Source organism: Pyricularia grisea, chromosome VII (assembly GCF_004355905.1).
Source record: "Pyricularia grisea strain NI907 chromosome VII, whole genome shotgun sequence".
NCBI classification, from domain to species: Eukaryota; Fungi; Ascomycota; class Sordariomycetes; order Magnaporthales; family Pyriculariaceae; genus Pyricularia; species Pyricularia grisea.
In genome coordinates this window covers 1,558,331-1,576,193 of record NC_044975.1, presented here as the reverse complement: position 1 = coordinate 1,576,193, position 17,863 = coordinate 1,558,331, and the positions used below count along the sequence as shown (strand labels likewise).

Sequence of the window (17,863 nt, the reverse complement as noted above, 5' to 3'; positions counted from 1 at the left end):
GCGCCGTCGTCATTCCTGTCAGCCTATGTTCTCCACCATTTCCCTTCTCCAACTGCAATCGTGGCCATATACAGCTAGCTGCCTGCCTGCACCCCGGAATCACAATCCAAACCCAGTACAACCTCACAGACGACCATCGACACAGAAATGACTGTCCACGTCACTTCAGCAGCGCAATGGCGCCAGATACTCAGCTCCTCCAGCGTTGTAATTACAGACTGTATGTTAACATAAAAAAAAAGCCCCGCCTTTTTTGTGGCGCACTGCTGACAAAAGTCTTATCCTTCTAACGACAGTCTACGCTGACTGGTGCGGCCCATGCAAGATGATTGCGCCGACTTTCGAATCGCTCTCGACAAAATACTCCAAGCCGAACAGGATCACATTCTGTAAAGTCGACGTCGACAGCCAGCGCGAGATCGCTCAGCAGTATGGCGTCAGCGCCATGCCCACCTTCCTCATCCTGAAGAGCGGATCCGTCGTCGAAACCATCAAGGGTGCCAACCCTCCCGCATTGACGGCCGCAGTTGAGAGGGCAGTCAAGCTGGCCGGTCCGGGTACCGGCGGGGGTGCCGCTTTCTCCGGTGGCGGCCAGAGGCTGGGTGGCGGAGGTGGATCTGGCACAACGTCCGGCCCGCGACAGTTGCGACGACCAGCAAACTGGGACTTGAACAGCATCATCAACTCGATCATTGTGTTCTTCGGTCTATACTTTGTATCGCTATTCTCTGTATGTGCTATCCCACTCACCACCTCACCTTTACGACAACCACTGTCCCAGATACCAGCGTTTCCAGGCGTGGCTGGCTCAAGGATCTCGGAATATTAGGGGCAAATTGCAGGATTACTAACGATCAAAACTCGGGACTACAGTTCGATCCATACAAAGCCGCCGAGTCCTCAAAATACAACATCAAGAACCCTCCGGCCCGTACTGCCAACGCTAAGCCGGCAGGTCCAGCGGGTGGTAGACCAGGTGCGCAAAAGCCAGTTTTTCGCACACTGGCTGATGTGGGAAGCGACTAAGAGTATGAGAGTATGGAATGAGATTCTTGGCCTCTTGGTAATATGTGGATTGTTGGGCGTTTGGCGTTGGTAGAGTCAATACACGGATATCCTTCTTTGATAGCTTGTTTAATCTTCTGATGGGAATACCGAATACTTATTTCACAAACATATTCGAGTTCATACTTCTGATTTCCTGTTTTCCGGGTCTGCCTAATACAGTCGAAATGCGAACTCGATGTAAGAATACTGGTTGGTCCCAAGAGGCGTGTTACTCCATAGGCCATTTGTGCCCCTGTTGAGCACTGTCTAAGCTCCGACCAATAAGAAGCTCTGCAATTGACAGCATGGACCCCTGTTAGATCCACTGCGGCAAACTGAGCCGCCGTTGGAACTAGACCTCAATTTATTCACATCAGCCCAGTGAGAAAAAAAAAAAAAAAGGTGTCGTTACTCTTCTCATTCCCCCACCCAAAACCGCATGTGGGAGTTGCAGTAGAGATGCTTTCGGCTAGCAGAGTAAGAGGACCCTGCTCCAAATGCAGGCAGGACCTGCTTCACCTCTTTGAATATGGATTCACAGGTCCTCTAGCTGCACGCAGAGCTCCAAGCTCAATGCGCACCGCGTCGCTTCGACAATACCACGCGACTAGAACTAGAATTACCTCCAGCCAGCACAGAAGCTTGTCAACGACGAGGATTTTGAACCAGACACCGCCAGAAACCCCAGCGTCTTCCCAGGGCACCTCGCAATCACCGACCGAACAAGCAGCCCCTGCGGACGCCCATGAGACGACTTCAGAAGCTGCACCGCTCGAGTATCCTACACGACCCGAAGGGGAGGCAACGCCAGAGGAGATTGAGAAATTCGTGCGCGAGACCAAGGACACCTTTGGAGATACTCTCCCGCTCCACTTCCTCTACGAGGAGGAGTACCAGGTGTACGAGCGACTCTTTGGACCCCCGTTGCGCGCGACCGAGCCAGAGGACATCGGAATTGGCAGCATTGCCGTAGAAGATGGCATCGAGTCTGACGGCGCATCAGGGCATGGAGGCCCTACGCTTCTTAGAGAGGACGGCCAAGGAGGACTTGAAGAGGTTGAATACACCCCGGCTCTCAAGACCCGCGAGGCTGCAGATGGGGAAGCAGTCGAAGAGGCTGATGTCGACCTCGATCTCGAGGCCCTCAACAAGGACCCACGCATTAAGTATCTTCAGGGTGTGGCAAAGAATCAGCGTCAATATGAGGCTCTTCTCCAACTCCAGGCCGATTTCGAGGCAGCCAGCCTTCAGTCGCTGATGGACCAGGAGGCTCAAATAGCCGCTGCGGAAGCTGAAGTGGCTCAGGCAGAGCAGCCCGAGGACGGTGCAGCGGCCGAGCAGGAGGCGAAGGAATCTTCATGGGACGTTCAAGAAGGGGAGCAGCTGGATGCGGCTGCCTACAAGGCTCGCGAGATGGACGATTGGGATGTGGCACAGAGAGAAACCGATCGTCTCCATGAGCTGACCCTTGAGGGGCAATCCAGGACCAACCCGAGCACTATCTTCATCCCGAAGGAAAGCATTATTGAGCCCATTACAAAGCTCCTGAAGAGGACGGATCCGAAACACGTCAAGGAGGCAGCAGAGAATGTGTTTGGTGGCCCGGGGTTGCCTTTCTCGGCGCGTACACCGTACAACATGAGGAATGCAAAGCAGGTCGGAGTCGCGCTGCGGGCTACCGACCACCGCATGTCCGAGATCGAAGCCGATGCTTACATGGCAACAGTCATACCAACTACTTACTCTACGATAACTAGTATACTATCGGAAGTTCGCAAGAGGTTGGGTACCGAGTGGCTCCGCGGACTGATGCAAAAGAACGAGGGCAAGGGTCCACGAGTGCTGGATGTGGGCGCAGCCGGGGCGGGCCTGCTTGCCTGGCAGCACGTTGTCGAGGCGGAGTGTGAGGTTATGAGGTCGCAGGGCATGTGGAACAGTCTCGACACTCCCATCGGGAAGAGAACGGCGCTCGTTGGCAGCAACTTCCTGAGGCATCGCGTGTCCGAGTTGTTGGAGAACACAACCTTCATTCCCCGTTTGCCTGATTACCTTCACTCGGCCGTGAACGTCTCCAGACACATTGACGCGCCTGCTGACCCCAAGGAGAGAAAGACATACGACGTTATCATCATGTCCCACATATTGATGCCGCTTGACAAGCAGTTCAAGCGTGAGGCCCTGCTCGACAATCTCTGGTCCCAGCTGAACCCCGACGGCGGTATTCTGATTGTCATGGAGAAAGGGCATCCGCGTGGCTTCGAGGCTGTGGCGGATGTACGTATGCGTCTTTTGGACGAGTTCATCGTTCCTCCAGGCTCAACATTCTCTAGCAAGGCCACCGGTGCGGATGTGGAGGACCATATTCAAACCAAGGAGTCGAAGGAGAGGGTGCGTGAGCATGGTATGATCATCGCGCCATGCACTAACCACAAGACCTGCCCTATGTACCAAACGCCCGGCTTCACCTTTGGCCGCAGAGACTTCTGCCACTTCTCGCAACGCTTCATCCGCCCGCCCTTCTTCCAAAAGGTCCTTGGTGGGGTCCACCAGAACCACGAGGATGTCGACTTCAGCTATCTCGCCGTGCGTCGCGGCGGTGGTCAGTCTGCTGAGTCGTCGTCTACGGTAGCCATCACCGGCGGCGACATGGACACCAACACCAGAAAGTCGCCTCCTAGCGGCCCGTGGCAGGGCAAAGAGGCGACCGATCGTGCGTTTGAGGGCTACGGCAAGAAGGGCGAGGCACCACCGTCGATGCTGTCCCTCCCGCGCAACATCCTCCCGCCGCTGAAGCGGACAGGTCACGTTGTCATGGACGTGTGCACCCCTGACGGCAACATCGAGCGCTGGACAGTGCCCAAGTCGCACGGCAGGCAGGCGTACCACGATGCGCGCAAGGCCCGATGGGGTGATCTGTGGGCGCTCGGCGCAAAGCAGCGCGAGCCCCGCAAGGTCAGGTTGGGGAAGCCCGGAACCGAAGTGCTCAACGACCGCGCCAACCCGCTCGGTGGCAAGGGCGACGGCGGCGTGCGGGCGCGTCGGGCGCTGGCACAGGCGCAGGCCAGGAGCCAGCTCGACAAGATCAACCTCGACGTGAGCCAGACGGGCAACATCGAGGGCGCGTCCAACAAGGCGCGGCAGCACCAGGTCGAGAGGAGAACCAAGAAGGGCAGGCTGCCGCCGAAGCAGTCGGAGCTGGATAGGCTGAAGAAGGAAAGCAACGAGGATGAGTTTGACGACGATGAGGACATGGATCCCGAGGTGGCCAAGGCGCTTCGTGAGTTTGAGAAGAACGGTAGGCGGTGAGAAACTGTATTTAAAAGACTGTACCAACAGTGGGTGGCTCGTCGGATATCGGGACCGTGTTATCTATATCCTATGTATCATAATGGTTTGGCTGTGGCGTTCAGCTGCATTTGTAACAATACTGTTCATTTTTGAAAGCTTCTAGACGTAGCAGCAAGCAAGCTACGGACTCGCACCTGCTGGGACAAGTGACCTTGTGCTGATACCAAGACACGATATGCATATGCACATAACTTGACCCCTAAGAGAAGAAGAGTCAGTCGTGTAGATTTTAGCCTAGCTGGATACTCCGGATCTGGCTTTGTAATATGAATGTCTTCCCTTGGCTTCCAAAATACCGTGTCTTACTATCTGAGATTGGTGCCTGGATGGAGCAGCACCTGCATGTAACCAATGTTCCTAGTCCACCTAGGAAGGCGTGCAGGCAAGTTTTCCAGGATACACCAAGGCATGCTGTAAAGGTGTTGAGCCAAGGTCACTCTGGGGAGAAGATTGCCATAATTAGAATTATATATCTTGGCGCCATCGTCTTGTCATAAGCAGCACTACCCTGGACTAGGTTTAGTGCATCACTGGAATAGTTTTAGAACTAGATTAATATAGTCTGGATGAGGAATAATCTAAACAGGCCCATTTGGGACCCTCGATTTCGATGTTATGAAGCAGACAGAGATAGAATACTGGGCTTTGTTTTTTTTTTACCTAGGATGGTAAGGTACTTTAACCACCTACCACCTACCTTATCCAGTTAGCTCTTATCGAGCGCATCACAAGCTTTGAAACTCTTGGTTCATCCTGCGCACAGAGAATCTGATCGGTCGATCGAGCCGACTGGGCGCTTATCGCTTCCTGGCAAAACCAGGGTCGGACACCAGCATTGGAATCCATCGTCTTCATCTCAATTCCCTAGCTTACTGGCCTCTGGACAAAGCCTCGAGATTGCCTTGGAGTCTTTCTTGGCTAATGGCAATCTTTAGTGTATTCCGATTTTAGAAATATCTGCAAAGAGGAGAAAATGAATGTAGACAATCTCCCTTATTCACGATATATAACGCCCTCCTGATACAAGATGCATGTGATGTACAGTTTCAATATCTTTTTTCCCCCATGCATCCTAATCCACTTTACCAAATCCATTAAGCTACTGAGGTTATTTCTGAATCAACTCTTCCAAGAACCTCCCCTGATTCCCTTATTTATAGCCTTCTTTATTCCTTGGCAACCGTCCCCTTTTTTCTCGATTTCTACGGACAGCAACTCAATATGCTTTCAACACTAACTCGTTTGCTTGTACTCTCCGTAGCCGCCACTGCCCTTGCTCTGCCCACGCCCTCGGATATCGGCAATTCTCAGGCTGCAGTTGAAAGGCGCGAGGTTTCTACTGTCGATCCAATTAATCCCGCATCAGAGGTGCACGGCCATGCCGATCGGAAGCTACAGGACCGTCTTGTTATCGAACGGGACCCAGGGCTTGTAGGCCGCTCCGACAACGACTTGAACCCCGTCGTCCCACACTTACAGAATGTTCCCGCGATCCCCCTCGATGTGGACGACCTTGACCAGTTACAGAAGAGGTGGTTTGGCAGTTGGGTCAAAGACAAGTGGAACAAGGGCACCGCAGGTGTCAAGAACTTTTTCAGCTGAGTGATTTAAAGGCGCGACTCTTGTTACACTAAGACATTAACAACAATCAAGAACCCTGCACAACCAAGATTATATTCGTTGAGGCGGTTTGATCACATTTTCTTTTTTTTGTATTCTCGCTTGCATTCTTTAAACTTGGCTCCATATCTCTCTATTTATACCATTGGATTTACACAAATTGTACTGCTCCTCTACCTACCTAGGTAGGTATCTTCCTTCTAGCTTCCAAAATGTTCTTTGAGGCAATTGCGCTATCTAAAGTGGGTTATGGGCTCGAGATTTTGGTTACGAATCTTGTTCGTTTATAGACGCCTCAATCAGGGGCAACATGCCTACCTGGGGAAACTACTCAACGCAGTCTAGCTCAGTGTTTTTGCCATACAGTACTTGCAATGAAGACGACTACAGCTAGGCGGGTGTTGCCCAGGTGCCTACCGAGAGCCTCAAGAACCCAGAGCAGACGATTCCTAATAGTCCTGGTTTGCAAGGCCCAGCCATCGACTACAAAGATCCGATTAAATTGATCTATGATATCTGGGCCAGTATTAACCCAGGGACGAGTGCTGATCTAGGTAAGGTAGTATCCCCCATACGACCAGACACGGGACGTCATGTTTACTATTTAAACCGGTGCAGATCTCGTTTTCCCAAGTATACGTTGATTGAATATGCCATTTTTGCACTGAGTACACTGAACCAGAAATAGACCGAACATTTGGACAAAGCCAAGTAAGTAATGGGCTGATCGTCCCTTTCAACTACAAATAATACTGAGAAACTTTTTTCTCTCAGAGATTTACAAATAACTTGTGCTCTGGATTTTCTGCCACAACCAGAGGATTACAGAGGATGACGAAGCTCAATGTAACAACGGAATAGAAATGATAATACACGTTGCAGCAATCCAAAAGGTAGGGAAAGATTTTGTTGGCAGCAAAATTTGAAACAGATTTGTGCATGAAAATAAAAAGTTCTTCCACTGCTATCTCCTAGATGCTAACCAAACCTTCCTTTCCAGATCCCCATACTACTGTTTCGGATCCAAGGTGAGCTACCAGACAAATGGGCGGCTCCTTAGTGCTGTGCTGGGCTGGTAAATTAATAGTATCGAGTCATCGTGGTTGCCCAGGGATTTGCTATCCCGCGTTGGAAAGTGCTTGTAGGGTTTGTGGTAAACCGAGGTCTAAACTGTTGATTTTGACTTTAGACGGGGATCTATACTCGTTATATTACTGTATTGCTTGTCTGTCTCACCTAAAGGGTTGCCAGCAACTCAACAGCAAATTGAACTGCAAACACCCCCATTGTCTTGCTATGATGAGCTTCCAATTGCTGCTCCTTATCAAGTTGGTAGAATATTCTCACATTTTGTCTGCTTTAATATTGGCATATGTACAGATGCTGATCTTCTATATTGTACTAAAAATATGAGCTGGGAAAAGTTTGGGGTATATGTCTAAAATTATACATTGATAGCAGCCACCTCAACGTGGCTGCATGGCGGATGCGGTGGTCAAAAACATGTCACTGAAGCTCATTATAGAGCCGGTATAAACCCCCCGTAGTTCTTCTTCAAGTTTGCTCTCCCTTGTGCGTGACTATTATCCCCCCCAATGCATTATCCTCCTCCTGGGTTGGTTCCTGGGCTGGGACATCAGGAGTCATCTCGTTCGCCACGGACGATTGCGGAGGAGTTGTATCTCTCGATGAGCGTCGCTTCATCATCGTGTCTAACAGCCCCAACATTCTTTCTTTTGACATTTCCTTTGTTTGGGCGGCTGGACGTCTCTTAAGCCTTTGCTCAAGCACCTTCCTCAGGATATCATCAGTTTTCCAGCCTGACACGTTGTGCTTCATATGAGCATCTCCCAGGGCTTTGGACGCATTGGAATCGACGCTCGAACCAAGAAATAATGATTTCGGCTTCATCTCTTCCGATAGCCATCTTGTCAATTCGTCCACGCTTTCGACGCAGTACGTTTGTAATTCCCAACCGAAATCACCTTTCGGCTCTAAACTGGCGTCACTGAGCCTTGCCAAAGATTCCCAACCAGGTCGCCGTTGGGTTATGCCGGGACCGCTCTGATCTGTATTTGATTTGTCTTCCAGGAGAACCGGAGTCCAGCCCGAATGTATAATATCCTCGGTGTGTTTGTTGCTGCTGTTCGTCACGTACAACTTGAGCCAATCTCCATCGCGTCGGGCGATCTCCGACTCGGCCCATTGCAGTCTCCACGGCGACTTGTTGGTGACCATCAGGGCCGTCAGACGTTCTGCAGCATACAGCAACGGCGTTGGGTCGCTGCTGGCAAAGTTGCGTGCGGAACAGACAAAATCAAGGTCGTACGGGCGGATCATGGAGCTCCATTTGCGACCGAACTGCAGGCTACCGCGGCGAACCGAGTCGGCGAGCGCCTTTCGGGCTGCCTCTATTTGCTCCGACTGATAAATATCGTCGGGAATTTCGCCATAAGCACCATAATCGGTGGTGAGGCCCGCGTAGTGATGATAGCGGAGAGGGGCGACACTTATGCCCAAGGTAGATAGTACTCTCGAGGTACGTTCCAGGTTCTTTGGGTGCCTGGTGTTTTCGATAGCCCCGATGACCAGCTTGTCGATGAGCGGGGGTTTTCTAGACTTGTTGTCAGGCTTGAAAGTCCTCCTCAGTCGCCACATAGACTTCTGGAGGTCCGGTTCGGCCACAGTGAAACCCTCAGCGGAAGATACAAGGGCCAGCATCTTTGGAATCAGATCAGCGGGTATGACCTGGCCGGGAAGCATAGCACGCTTGACAGCATAGTTGACAACCTGAAATTGCGCTGCATGTTAGACGACAAAAATGGACAAGAACTAAAAATATCGTACGATGATATCAACAAACATTTCTCCACCATGAAATACCTCCGGGCCTCAGGAAGTAATAACTTTCCGTAGCCGTATCGCCTCGGGTCTCATCAAAAGTAAAATGAACAACGGCATCCGCTAAGGCTCGTTCTAGCCTCGTCCCGTCCAGGCCATTGATGCCACATGTGCGGGCCAGACCGGTATAGTCTGCAGCAGATATCGGTCTCGGCTTGTACAGAGTCCCGACGGGATTGAAGCAAAGTAAGATGTTCCGCGTCGTTCGGATGGACATGAACTGTAGGCATCAACAAAATAAAATAAAATTGTAAATACGGGATTTGCTTGGATGAGTCCGCAAGAATCTCAAATAAAAAAAGGATAATGACCCGTCGTTTAACTTGTGACCAACAAATTTTAAGAAACAGTTCGATGTCTTACGTAATGTGCCTATACCTATGTAGGTTAAGGGTAGGAGACCAAAAAAATAGAGAAGGGGTGATGCGTTGTTGAGTTGATGGTGACATTGGAGCTGACATGAACGCAAAGTTCACGCGAAGTCACGTGGTAGAAAGAATTATGGGACGGGCCGAGAAAAGCACAAATCACAAACCACAGACACAGTGGGGTTTCTTTGGCTCCACGGCCTCACTTCTTTGCCTCGGTGTACAGCACTATGGTAGGTACTACGTAACTACCTTTACCTGAGAAGAAAGGTCAGCCTCCTTGCAAGAATGAAGAATATATTTCCAAAATTTTAGTCAACTTGGTTCAATGGTCAATTACTGTCGGAGAAATCTCCACTCACATGCTTTTGTCCATCGTCCCTTCCAACTCACTTATGCTTGGGTCGTCCCTGCATTATCAGCCTGATCAGGAAACACCGGGCAGGTCTGGACACTAGTCTGGAACCTAACTAGCCCAGTTCTACCCTCCCAGATCTGACAGAAGTCTTTTTTTTTTCTTTTCTTTTTTTTTTCTCGTCTCCCTTCTTCCTCTTTTGTTAAACCCCCCATCTCTATCATTTTCATCCAGAAGCTCAAATGTCAGCAGACCAGACCCTATAGAGCGGTTTCGTCCACATATTGGTTTCTCTCATGCACACTTTTTTTTCTTTTCTATTCATCACGCTATATTAGTTGCAATCACACAATTATGTTCAAGAGTTGTGAGTCGTGCGCACCAACGACTCAGAGAAGCCAGGACGTGACTTGAACAGACGTATTCGCTTTCCCATGACGAAATATTTTGTTGTCGTTCTCGGTTTAGAGTCAGTAGCTTACTCGTGGCTAACGCCCCTGCGTCAACTGACGTTCGCCAGAGAAGGGTTGGCGTTGCTAGTGCAAACGTCTTCTACAGCACGTCGCCAGGCATTTATAAGACGATTAAGAGAAGTCCCGTCGGAAACGGGAAGAAATTCACACATCTGAGCCCCAGCCGCTCATATCTTGTGTTGGAGCCATGATAGCCATGAATTACACAGTTGGCGTGTTTCTTGGGATACGCCGAGCGTATACCGTTTGATACTGACTCTTCTTTTCTTTTTTTATCTATCGTCAATGTTACCGAATCATGGAAATAAGGCTGTCATGACATTTTGGCAGATGCGTGCGGGAGAAAAAAAAAAGACTCTATGATAGAACCCACCGATGGAAGTCACAGAGGTATCCATGCCATCAGCGCACCCACAGTCCGGCTCAAGCAGGCATTCACAAGTCAAGTGATAACAGAAACTTTTTAATTATGCTCCTTATTGGATTCTTCATTTTCCTCCAGTCTCCCTTGTCGCCGCCGCAGAGCTAATACTAGCGCCAGGTCTTTGTTGAAGAGTACTCACAGCGCCAAAAGCCTTGGATCCTTGGGCTACCTGTAGACCGATGCACTGGAATGAGATCTAAGCTTTAACGCTTATCTCGTCGTACGTCAGCCTCAGGGTTTCCGTATTGTACAACTATCTACATGACACGTTCCTCGCCTTGCACGCCCTATGATCTGCCGCATTCTACGAAGTACAGAGAAACTACTCATTTTAGACAAAGGATTGGCAAGATTCATTGAAATAAAGCGTCAATTTCCACATTGGGGAGCGAGAACTTTGGCTATTTTCTACTCTTACCGGCGATATGACAATGGCCGGTTTCGATTGGCCAATTTCGTCATGGTCTTTGTGATTAAGTCCCTTGACCAACTTCTTCAGCTCATTTCACACAGCAATTGGCTTTTGTTCACTGGTTTATTCAGACAGATGAATTCGATCATAGGTGTTTCGGAATGTTTGTTTAGATGGAAATACAATCAAGCGCCGGGTTGCCACAGCCGTCCCAAGAGTCAGTACTAGGTATGCTTTGCTATTTTATGGGTGCGCCCATCTTTGCACATGTAGGGAAAAAAAAATAAGCTGCGGTAACTTTGCCGATGTTGGAGCCTAATGGTGCGGCAAAAAACGGTATAAGTAACGTACCAATAATACCTGTGACAGGACACAAGGTTGGCTTTGTTGAGGGGATAGCTTGCAAGATTGACTACCGCTTTCGCTTTTTATATCATTTCACGGTGTGCGTGCGAGTGGGCAGCGGGCAGCACATCCTAGCCGCCAAAATGTTTGCCTCCACCCACCCGTACACGGTATACACCACACCAGTGGAGGCATGGTCTAGTTCCCTGGAACTGGAGATTTTGAGGTATATTTCTTTTACAAAGTATTTACCGGCTAGTCGGGGACCGGTCTTGTTAAAGTGCCGATCATATCAAGACGAGGAAGGCTTGTTACCGGCACATTTGCAAAAAGCCAAATGTTTTTTCTTTTTTTTTTTTTTTTTTTTTGGTTGCCCTCCCTTTCCCCCTTTCCGTAATTGTCATACGCGTTTATTTTATTTCTTGTTTTCTTCCTTTTATCAGATCATCTGCCAAGATCAGATACTTATGTTTTCTCGTTATTGTTCCCCTGCTTACAAACTGCAAAAAGAAAAAGAAAAAAAGCGCTTCTTTATAGTCGGAGGCCGGGCTATTGAGGTTACCGCAAATTTAGGCAACAAAGTAACCAAGCAAGCCAAGCTGCCAAGATCGAAGCCAGTCAGGCAACCGGGATATAAGAAACAGACTACATGCTTGGCAACAAGGGTAGCTTCCCCTCGCAACGTGCTAGCAAAAAGTCTGTGCGGGGAACTGCAGTTTAAAAGCTTCTCGAAAAGATCGGAAGGGACGCGGGAAAACAGACGTTCCAATTGGTCAGCCAGCAAAAGAATCGGTGTCACGGGTATCCTTCCGCCCAATCGTGCTCTCGGCCGACGGGCCCCATGGCGTTACATGCGATCAAAAACTGGACGTGGCGGTGCTGGGATAGTCCTTCGAGATCGCATCAAAGGCATTGGTTAGTTGATCGTGAACTCAACAGGCAACCCTCCAAAAGGCCTCCGGCCTCTCGCTTGTACAATGCGAGTCTCGGAGACTTTTAAATGTTTATTCGACCTACGGGATATATACATTTGCGACTTATGAACTTTTGTATTTCCCACCGAGATTCTTGACTACTCTTGACGTCATAGATTCGTGAGGCTTTGCTAGCTTGCGTGTAAATGAACTCTTGGCGGTTATTCCTACTCTATGATTTGTGAAAAAAAAGGTACGTTGTGTGTGTGTGTGTGTGTGTGTTTTTTTTTTATACCAAGGGTCTTATGTGATGGACTTGGAGGCTGAAACTAACCATGCATGTGTTGTGTTATATCCTACCGTATGCAGTTCAAGCAAAAAATAAAAAAAAAATAAAAAAATAAACACTGCACGGTATACTACCATTTGATGTCGTGCGGTGGGCCAACTTGCCTCTTTGGTCAAGAAAAGAGGGGGGTGGTGCTACAGTTCATAAACTAAACTGATCAAGAACTGGAAATAGGAAATGGAAATACTAGAAAAAAAAACACCAAAAAATAATAATACAACAAACTAAAACAAAAATGGCAATGTCTAGCTCAGTAATATATTGCTAATACCCATGTCCTCAATTCCAGTACTCCCGGGAGGCACATGTGGAAACAGGGTTTTCCAGCAAATCAGGGGCATCCTCGATCCGATGATATTGTCACGACAATATCATTGGAATCGTCGTCTGGTCTCATAATCGACAGCCTTTTTGACCTCGCAATACCTCGATATGGTCTGCCCTCCCCTGTCCCCGAAGAGGTTGGAGAAGGTTACGGCAATGCATCTTGGTAGTCTTCCCGTTTTGGGCAGCCTTGTTGATGGGCGACCCTTTCCCCGACAAGACATCGACTCCATGACGGGGTCATCTGAACACAGAACAAGATTCCGAGTACAAATAGACTCGAGTTCCCTTCTCGTACAAACTCTGCCCTTTGAGAAGAACCACGCTCCAAACCTTAAAGCAAGAGATAGGTGCCGCCTCTCCTCAACCTTTCTTTAACACTTCATCCGCACACAGCCACTCCGTCTCTTCAACCTCCTTTCGCCATCTCTATCTCTCTCTCTCACACACACACTCTCTCTCTTCTCCAGAAACGTCGAGAATCCGGCAAGATGAAGTTCACCACTATTACCGCTATCTTCGCCGCCGGCGCAGCGGCCCAGTCTCTGACAGAGGTTCTCAGCAAGCACGAGTCCGTATCTGCGCTGAACCGCCTTCTGTCGACCCAGCAATCGCTGGTTTCCAGCCTGGGAAGCGCCAAGAACATCACCATCCTGGCGCCCAACAACGAGGCCATCTCGGCGCTTACTTCGGACCCGGCCAACGCCGCTGCCATCGCCAATGACACCGGCCTGGTCCCGGCCATCCTCAGCTACCATGTCATCAACGGCACCTATCGTGGGGATGCCTTCACCAAGGAGGCGAAGTTTTTGCCTACCCTGCTCACCAACGCCACCTATTCCCAGGTTATGGGTGGACAGAGGGTCGAGGGCAAGGCTTCTGGTCATACTGTTGAGTTCAAGAGCGGTTTGCAGAAGATGAGCAAGGTTATCGAGGCGGTAAGTCATCTATCTGATTCTACGGGAGTGGCAGACAGACGGGCACAGATAACCTTGCCTATTTTGTCTGGGCTAACCCAAAAAGTCTATTTTATTCCCCCCTGTGATATATCAAATATTACCTTTCTGAGCCATTAGACTGACCCAAAAATGCCTCCCTCCCAGAACATTGCTTTCGACGGCGGTGTGATCCACGTGATCGACCACGTCTTGACTGTTCCGCCCGCCCCTGCCTCGGCTCTGACCAAGCTCGACCTCAAGTCGCTCGCAGAGTCCCTTACCAAGGCAAACCTGGTCAAGACGGTTGAGGAGCTCAAGGATGTTACCATCTTTGCCCCTGCCGACTCTGCTTTTGCCAAGCTCGTCTCCACCTCCTCCACCATGTCGACCGAGCAGCTCTCCCGCGTCTTAACCTACCACGTGGTGAACGGAACCGTGGCCTACAGCAACGGCCTTAAGGATGGCCAGAAGGTCAAGACTGTCAATGGTCAAGAAGTGACTGTCAGCGTGAAGAACGGCGAGGTTATGGTCGGCAACGCCAAGGTCATCACTCCCGATGTGCTCATCTCCAACGGTGTCGTCCATGTTATCGACAAGTGAGTTTTGTTTTTTATTCATTGTTCTTTTTCTCTTTTTTCTTTTCTGTCTGCGCAGCCTACATAATATGGAACAAGAGCTAATAGATAAACTTCTCCGCAACCTCCAGCGTCTTGATGCCCGGTGGTGCTACTGTCAGCCAGGGAAGTGTCAGCTCCAGCGGCGGTACAGCGAGGGCCTCTAGCCCTGCTGCCTCTGAGGGTCACTTTCTCACTAGTCCGGGCTCCGCCAGCTTTGTCGTCCTTATGGTCGGCGTCGCTATTATTACGGGTCTGTAAACGGGAACTGCGCTTGCTTTGTTTTGCAGCTTTTTCGATTCATTGTTTGTTTGCTTTTTACTGGCGACGAAGGTCTTCGTGTGTGTGCCTCCTGTGCTTGCTCGTGGGGCTCATGGGGGCACAACAACAAAAAAACAAACAAGAAAGTGCATGCGCGAAACAAAAAAAAAACAAAGAACACCAGCAAAAAAGTTGTTTCTTTCTTTTCTCTTTACTGACAGTCACAGTGGTATTGATCATGGCAGTTGTGGGCGAGTTGTTCCACTTATGACGGAACCGTTGGCGTCTCCTTTTTTCGATTAAACGAAGAGGAATCATAGTTCTTCTTCCAAAGATTATGTATGTATCCGTGTGACCTACTGACAACCCTACTAATTCCTAGTTTTTTTTGGTATTATTTAATCACGAGATATATCACAACCCAAAACCCAAAACCCAAAAACCCTAGAGCCCCTGTTGTGCCTTGCGTAAACCCATTTCATCTGTTCCTTGCATGCCCGCCTCTTTGACTTCATTTGGTCTTTTTCGATCTTACCATTTTTTCCCGCATGCGTGTGTGTGTCTCTCTCTCTCTCGCTCTCTCGCTCTCTCAGGTTCTCGCTTGCTTTTATACATTTGACTTTTATCCTACCACATCCCCGGAAAGTTAAAAGGAATTTAAACAAAAAGTCAATTACTAACAACTTGAGGGGATATCAAGCCTCGCCTCTACCGATACGGCAAGATAGATGCCCACTCTCGGTCTCCCGAATTGGTATATGACGCCTTGATTTATAAAAAGAAAAAACCACGGACGAAACCAAAGTTCTTGAGACAACCACGATTTTTGACACCTGAGCAAATTTACTAATACGAAAAAAAAAAAAAAAACGAAAAGAAAATAAAAAAATAGGCTCCCCCCGAGCTCGATAGCGAATACCCCGTTCATCCGTCGAAATGCGCCGGTCGCTCGAGAAAAAAAAAAAGACATTAGACAATTGTGTCTATACTTATTTTTTGGGAGGGGAATATCTTTTTTTTTTCGGGCATGTGGTTGTGCGAGCCTTTCCCGCAGAAGCGAGGTGTGGCAGCCCCCTCTCGACTTACGGTCATCTGGAGAAAAGGGGGGAAAGGAAATCCAGCCCGAGACCACAGACTTGCGAATTCTTTGAGGCGCACCCAGTTACGAAAGAGGTCATGTGTGAAATGAAGGTCATGAACATAGAGCTTATAGAGAATAAAATTGATGAATACAGGTTACAAGCAAGGAGAGCTGCTACTTTTAGTAGCTACGTCCTGCGCATCAGAGCTGGGCCTGGTTTTCTCCTCCTTTCTAGGGCACTGGTTGGGAACTAGTTGTCATACCGTCTGACTAGGTGCTAATTGTAGCCTCCTCACTCTCATTTATCGTTCATTGATAAAGGGTGGCCGACTTCCACGCAACAAGCTGCAGTCAATCGATGCCGTAGTGGGTGCTTGATGAATACATAAAAGTTGAGGGATAACTTCACGCAACTTTTTATAAAGGAGTGCCAAGCAGACAAACAAAGCGGCGACACAAAGAAACGATTACCTCACTCGTTACCTTCCCCGCCATTCCTAATTCCATCGATCCCCATGCAGCGACCCAGGCATTTCTTTTCTTTCCGTGCTTTTGATCTTCATGACTGTAAATTCTGGGAGCTGCCTGTTTATACCCTACCGCTGGTCCGACTAGACGGTGATATAGAACAGGTCAAAAAACGATTCGCCGAACCATTTTCATGATGGAAAACCAACTATACATACCATCAATATCCGTACTTTGCAACTTCCGGCCTCCCTGCGCCTATTCCTACAACCAAGGATATTATATCCTCGCGAGATGTGATCCAAAATACTGCCTCTCATCGCGCTGTTCGAGTTGGCCCTCACTTTGTCGTCAAATATGGTACGACAGTGCTTTTAATATACCGACCAACTATATCGTGATGGAAAATGTCGTCGGCGACACCTTGAAATCTTGCTGGGAGTCGCTTGATGATACGAGAAAGAAAGACATCGCAAGGAAGGTACGAGAGTGCTACTGGCACTCGGCTTTCTTTTTCGCCGAAATAAAGCCTATTCTCAGTATTTGTGAGACGCGGGAATCGCTCATTTGTCACTTCACCAATTGCGATAGAAATTGGCGTATCAAACTGATCATAGCAACTTTTAATGACTGATTGAATCTTAGATACTGACTGACAAATGAGTTGACGGGATTTACATAGACCAGAAGGGGCCATGCCGTTGGTCGAACTGCCGCATGTTATAAAGGCCCGATCAGACGCGTGTTTGCGGCGGTAAAAAAAAGATGTTTGATGCGTTTGTTTGTCCTGTGCGACGCGGCAGCGTCTCATTTGTAGTTCGGACATGATTCGGAGATGGATAAAGATAAGCATGCATCGACGTCAGAGACTGATCCCTAACGCAAATTTCAATGATGCATCAGGAAGGAATGGCGGAATGTTGCACCGAACCCCTAGAAAAAAAAAATCAAAGATTTAATCTCGATCTTGCTTCCCTGGGCAAGCATCGTTGATCATTCTACCAGTAGCGCTGGGCTGACTTTCGATTCTAAACTGCTATTCGATAGGTCGCTTAGCGGGTTGATTTTCTTTCCGTGTCCCCATAAATTTTTAAAATGTGGGCACTCTTTATGCTTATCCTCTCCCTAGACAATATGTTCGGGCCCGGGAAGTGCGCAAGGTGCGGTAAGCGAATGCGAGTTTATAGCGTGGTGAGCGGACAATGTTAGGCCGACTTTCACTGCGTCGCCACAAATTCTTTAGGGATTTTTCTTTTGTTATTCAACATCACGATCGCATTTGGACTCGCATTCGCAGCATTATTTTATATCTAGACTCTTAGAGTAAATGCGCGAGTAACACTTTGGTGGTGTTTCTGTTATTAGTATATAAGGCTGTATTAAATCCCATTTCATGACTAGATATTTGTAGTATCCATGAATACATCAAGACAAGCAACTCTACCCTTCATACAACGCGCGAGATATTATCATTGATGCAATCTCCTCTCTTTAGAATTGTAGACTGACTCCTGGCAGAATTTATACCTCACATTCTTCTGAACTACCCCCAAATACACGATAGAAAAGTCTAACCAGCTCCATCACCTACCCCCCTGAGCCCCTGACAAAGCCCCCCCCC

General features: G+C 48.8%; 6 protein-coding genes across 6 annotated transcripts; 4 read left to right on the top strand and 2 right to left on the bottom strand.

The window, feature by feature from the left end:
• Nucleotides 1–54: 54 nt before the first annotated feature.
• Nucleotides 55–4,353, top strand: PgNI_10492 (uncharacterized protein; the record flags this gene model as incomplete). The annotated part of the gene is made up of 4 exons (XM_031130463.1): nucleotides 55–220; nucleotides 297–730; nucleotides 874–1,011; nucleotides 1,450–4,353. The coding sequence occupies exons 1-4, from the start codon at nucleotides 148–150 to the stop codon at nucleotides 4,351–4,353; spliced, it is 3,549 nt and encodes a 1,182-aa protein (XP_030979478.1). The 5' UTR covers nucleotides 55–147.
• A 1,263-nt stretch (nucleotides 4,354–5,616) lies between these two features.
• PgNI_10491 (uncharacterized protein) lies at nucleotides 5,617–5,997 on the top strand (the record flags this gene model as incomplete). The annotated part of the gene is made up of 1 exon (XM_031130462.1): nucleotides 5,617–5,997. One exon carries the CDS (start codon nucleotides 5,617–5,619, stop codon nucleotides 5,995–5,997), a length of 381 nt encoding a protein of 126 aa, XP_030979475.1.
• Nucleotides 5,998–7,398: 1,401 nt separating this feature from the next.
• PgNI_10490 (uncharacterized protein) lies at nucleotides 7,399–9,294 on the bottom strand. Its single transcript, XM_031130461.1, has 2 exons — nucleotides 8,879–9,294; nucleotides 7,399–8,805 (listed from the first exon to the last, which is right to left on the bottom strand). The coding sequence occupies exons 1-2, from the start codon at nucleotides 9,131–9,133 to the stop codon at nucleotides 7,570–7,572; spliced, it is 1,491 nt and encodes a 496-aa protein (XP_030979476.1). The 5' UTR covers nucleotides 9,134–9,294; the 3' UTR covers nucleotides 7,399–7,569.
• Nucleotides 9,295–11,942: 2,648 nt separating this feature from the next.
• Nucleotides 11,943–12,213, top strand: PgNI_10489 (uncharacterized protein; the record flags this gene model as incomplete). The annotated part of the gene is made up of 2 exons (XM_031130460.1): nucleotides 11,943–11,989; nucleotides 12,030–12,213. The coding sequence occupies 2 exons, from the start codon at nucleotides 11,943–11,945 to the stop codon at nucleotides 12,211–12,213; spliced, it is 231 nt and encodes a 76-aa protein (XP_030979965.1).
• A 1,018-nt stretch (nucleotides 12,214–13,231) lies between these two features.
• Nucleotides 13,232–15,399, top strand: PgNI_10488 (uncharacterized protein). The gene is made up of 3 exons (XM_031130459.1): nucleotides 13,232–13,818; nucleotides 13,984–14,414; nucleotides 14,525–15,399. Exons 1-3 carry the CDS (start codon nucleotides 13,372–13,374, stop codon nucleotides 14,691–14,693), a joined length of 1,047 nt encoding a protein of 348 aa, XP_030979964.1. The 5' UTR covers nucleotides 13,232–13,371; the 3' UTR covers nucleotides 14,694–15,399.
• A 620-nt stretch (nucleotides 15,400–16,019) lies between these two features.
• Nucleotides 16,020–17,156, bottom strand: PgNI_10487 (uncharacterized protein). Its single transcript, XM_031130458.1, has 3 exons — nucleotides 16,896–17,156; nucleotides 16,461–16,772; nucleotides 16,020–16,385 (listed from the first exon to the last, which is right to left on the bottom strand). Exons 1-2 carry the CDS (start codon nucleotides 17,093–17,095, stop codon nucleotides 16,583–16,585), a joined length of 390 nt encoding a protein of 129 aa, XP_030979961.1. The 5' UTR covers nucleotides 17,096–17,156; the 3' UTR covers nucleotides 16,020–16,385; nucleotides 16,461–16,582.
• Between the last annotated feature and the right edge of the window lie 707 nt (nucleotides 17,157–17,863).

Coding starts and splice junctions, on each gene's coding strand:
- PgNI_10490 (XM_031130461.1), bottom strand. CDS start 9,133: ATGTCCATCCGAACGACGCGGAACATCTTACTTTGCTTCAATCCCGTC. Junction 8,806..8,878: donor GTATTTCATGGTGGAGAAAT/GTTTGTTGATAT, acceptor GCGCAATTTCAG/GTTGTCAACTATGCTGTCAA.
- PgNI_10488 (XM_031130459.1), top strand. CDS start 13,372: ATGAAGTTCACCACTATTACCGCTATCTTCGCCGCCGGCGCAGCGGCC. Junction 13,819..13,983: donor TGAGCAAGGTTATCGAGGCG/GTAAGTCATCTA, acceptor CCTCCCTCCCAG/AACATTGCTTTCGACGGCGG. Junction 14,415..14,524: donor GTCGTCCATGTTATCGACAA/GTGAGTTTTGTT, acceptor CGCAACCTCCAG/CGTCTTGATGCCCGGTGGTG.
- PgNI_10487 (XM_031130458.1), bottom strand. CDS start 17,095: ATGCTTATCTTTATCCATCTCCGAATCATGTCCGAACTACAAATGAGA. Junction 16,773..16,895: donor TCCCGTCAACTCATTTGTCA/GTCAGTATCTAA, acceptor TACTGAGAATAG/GCTTTATTTCGGCGAAAAAG.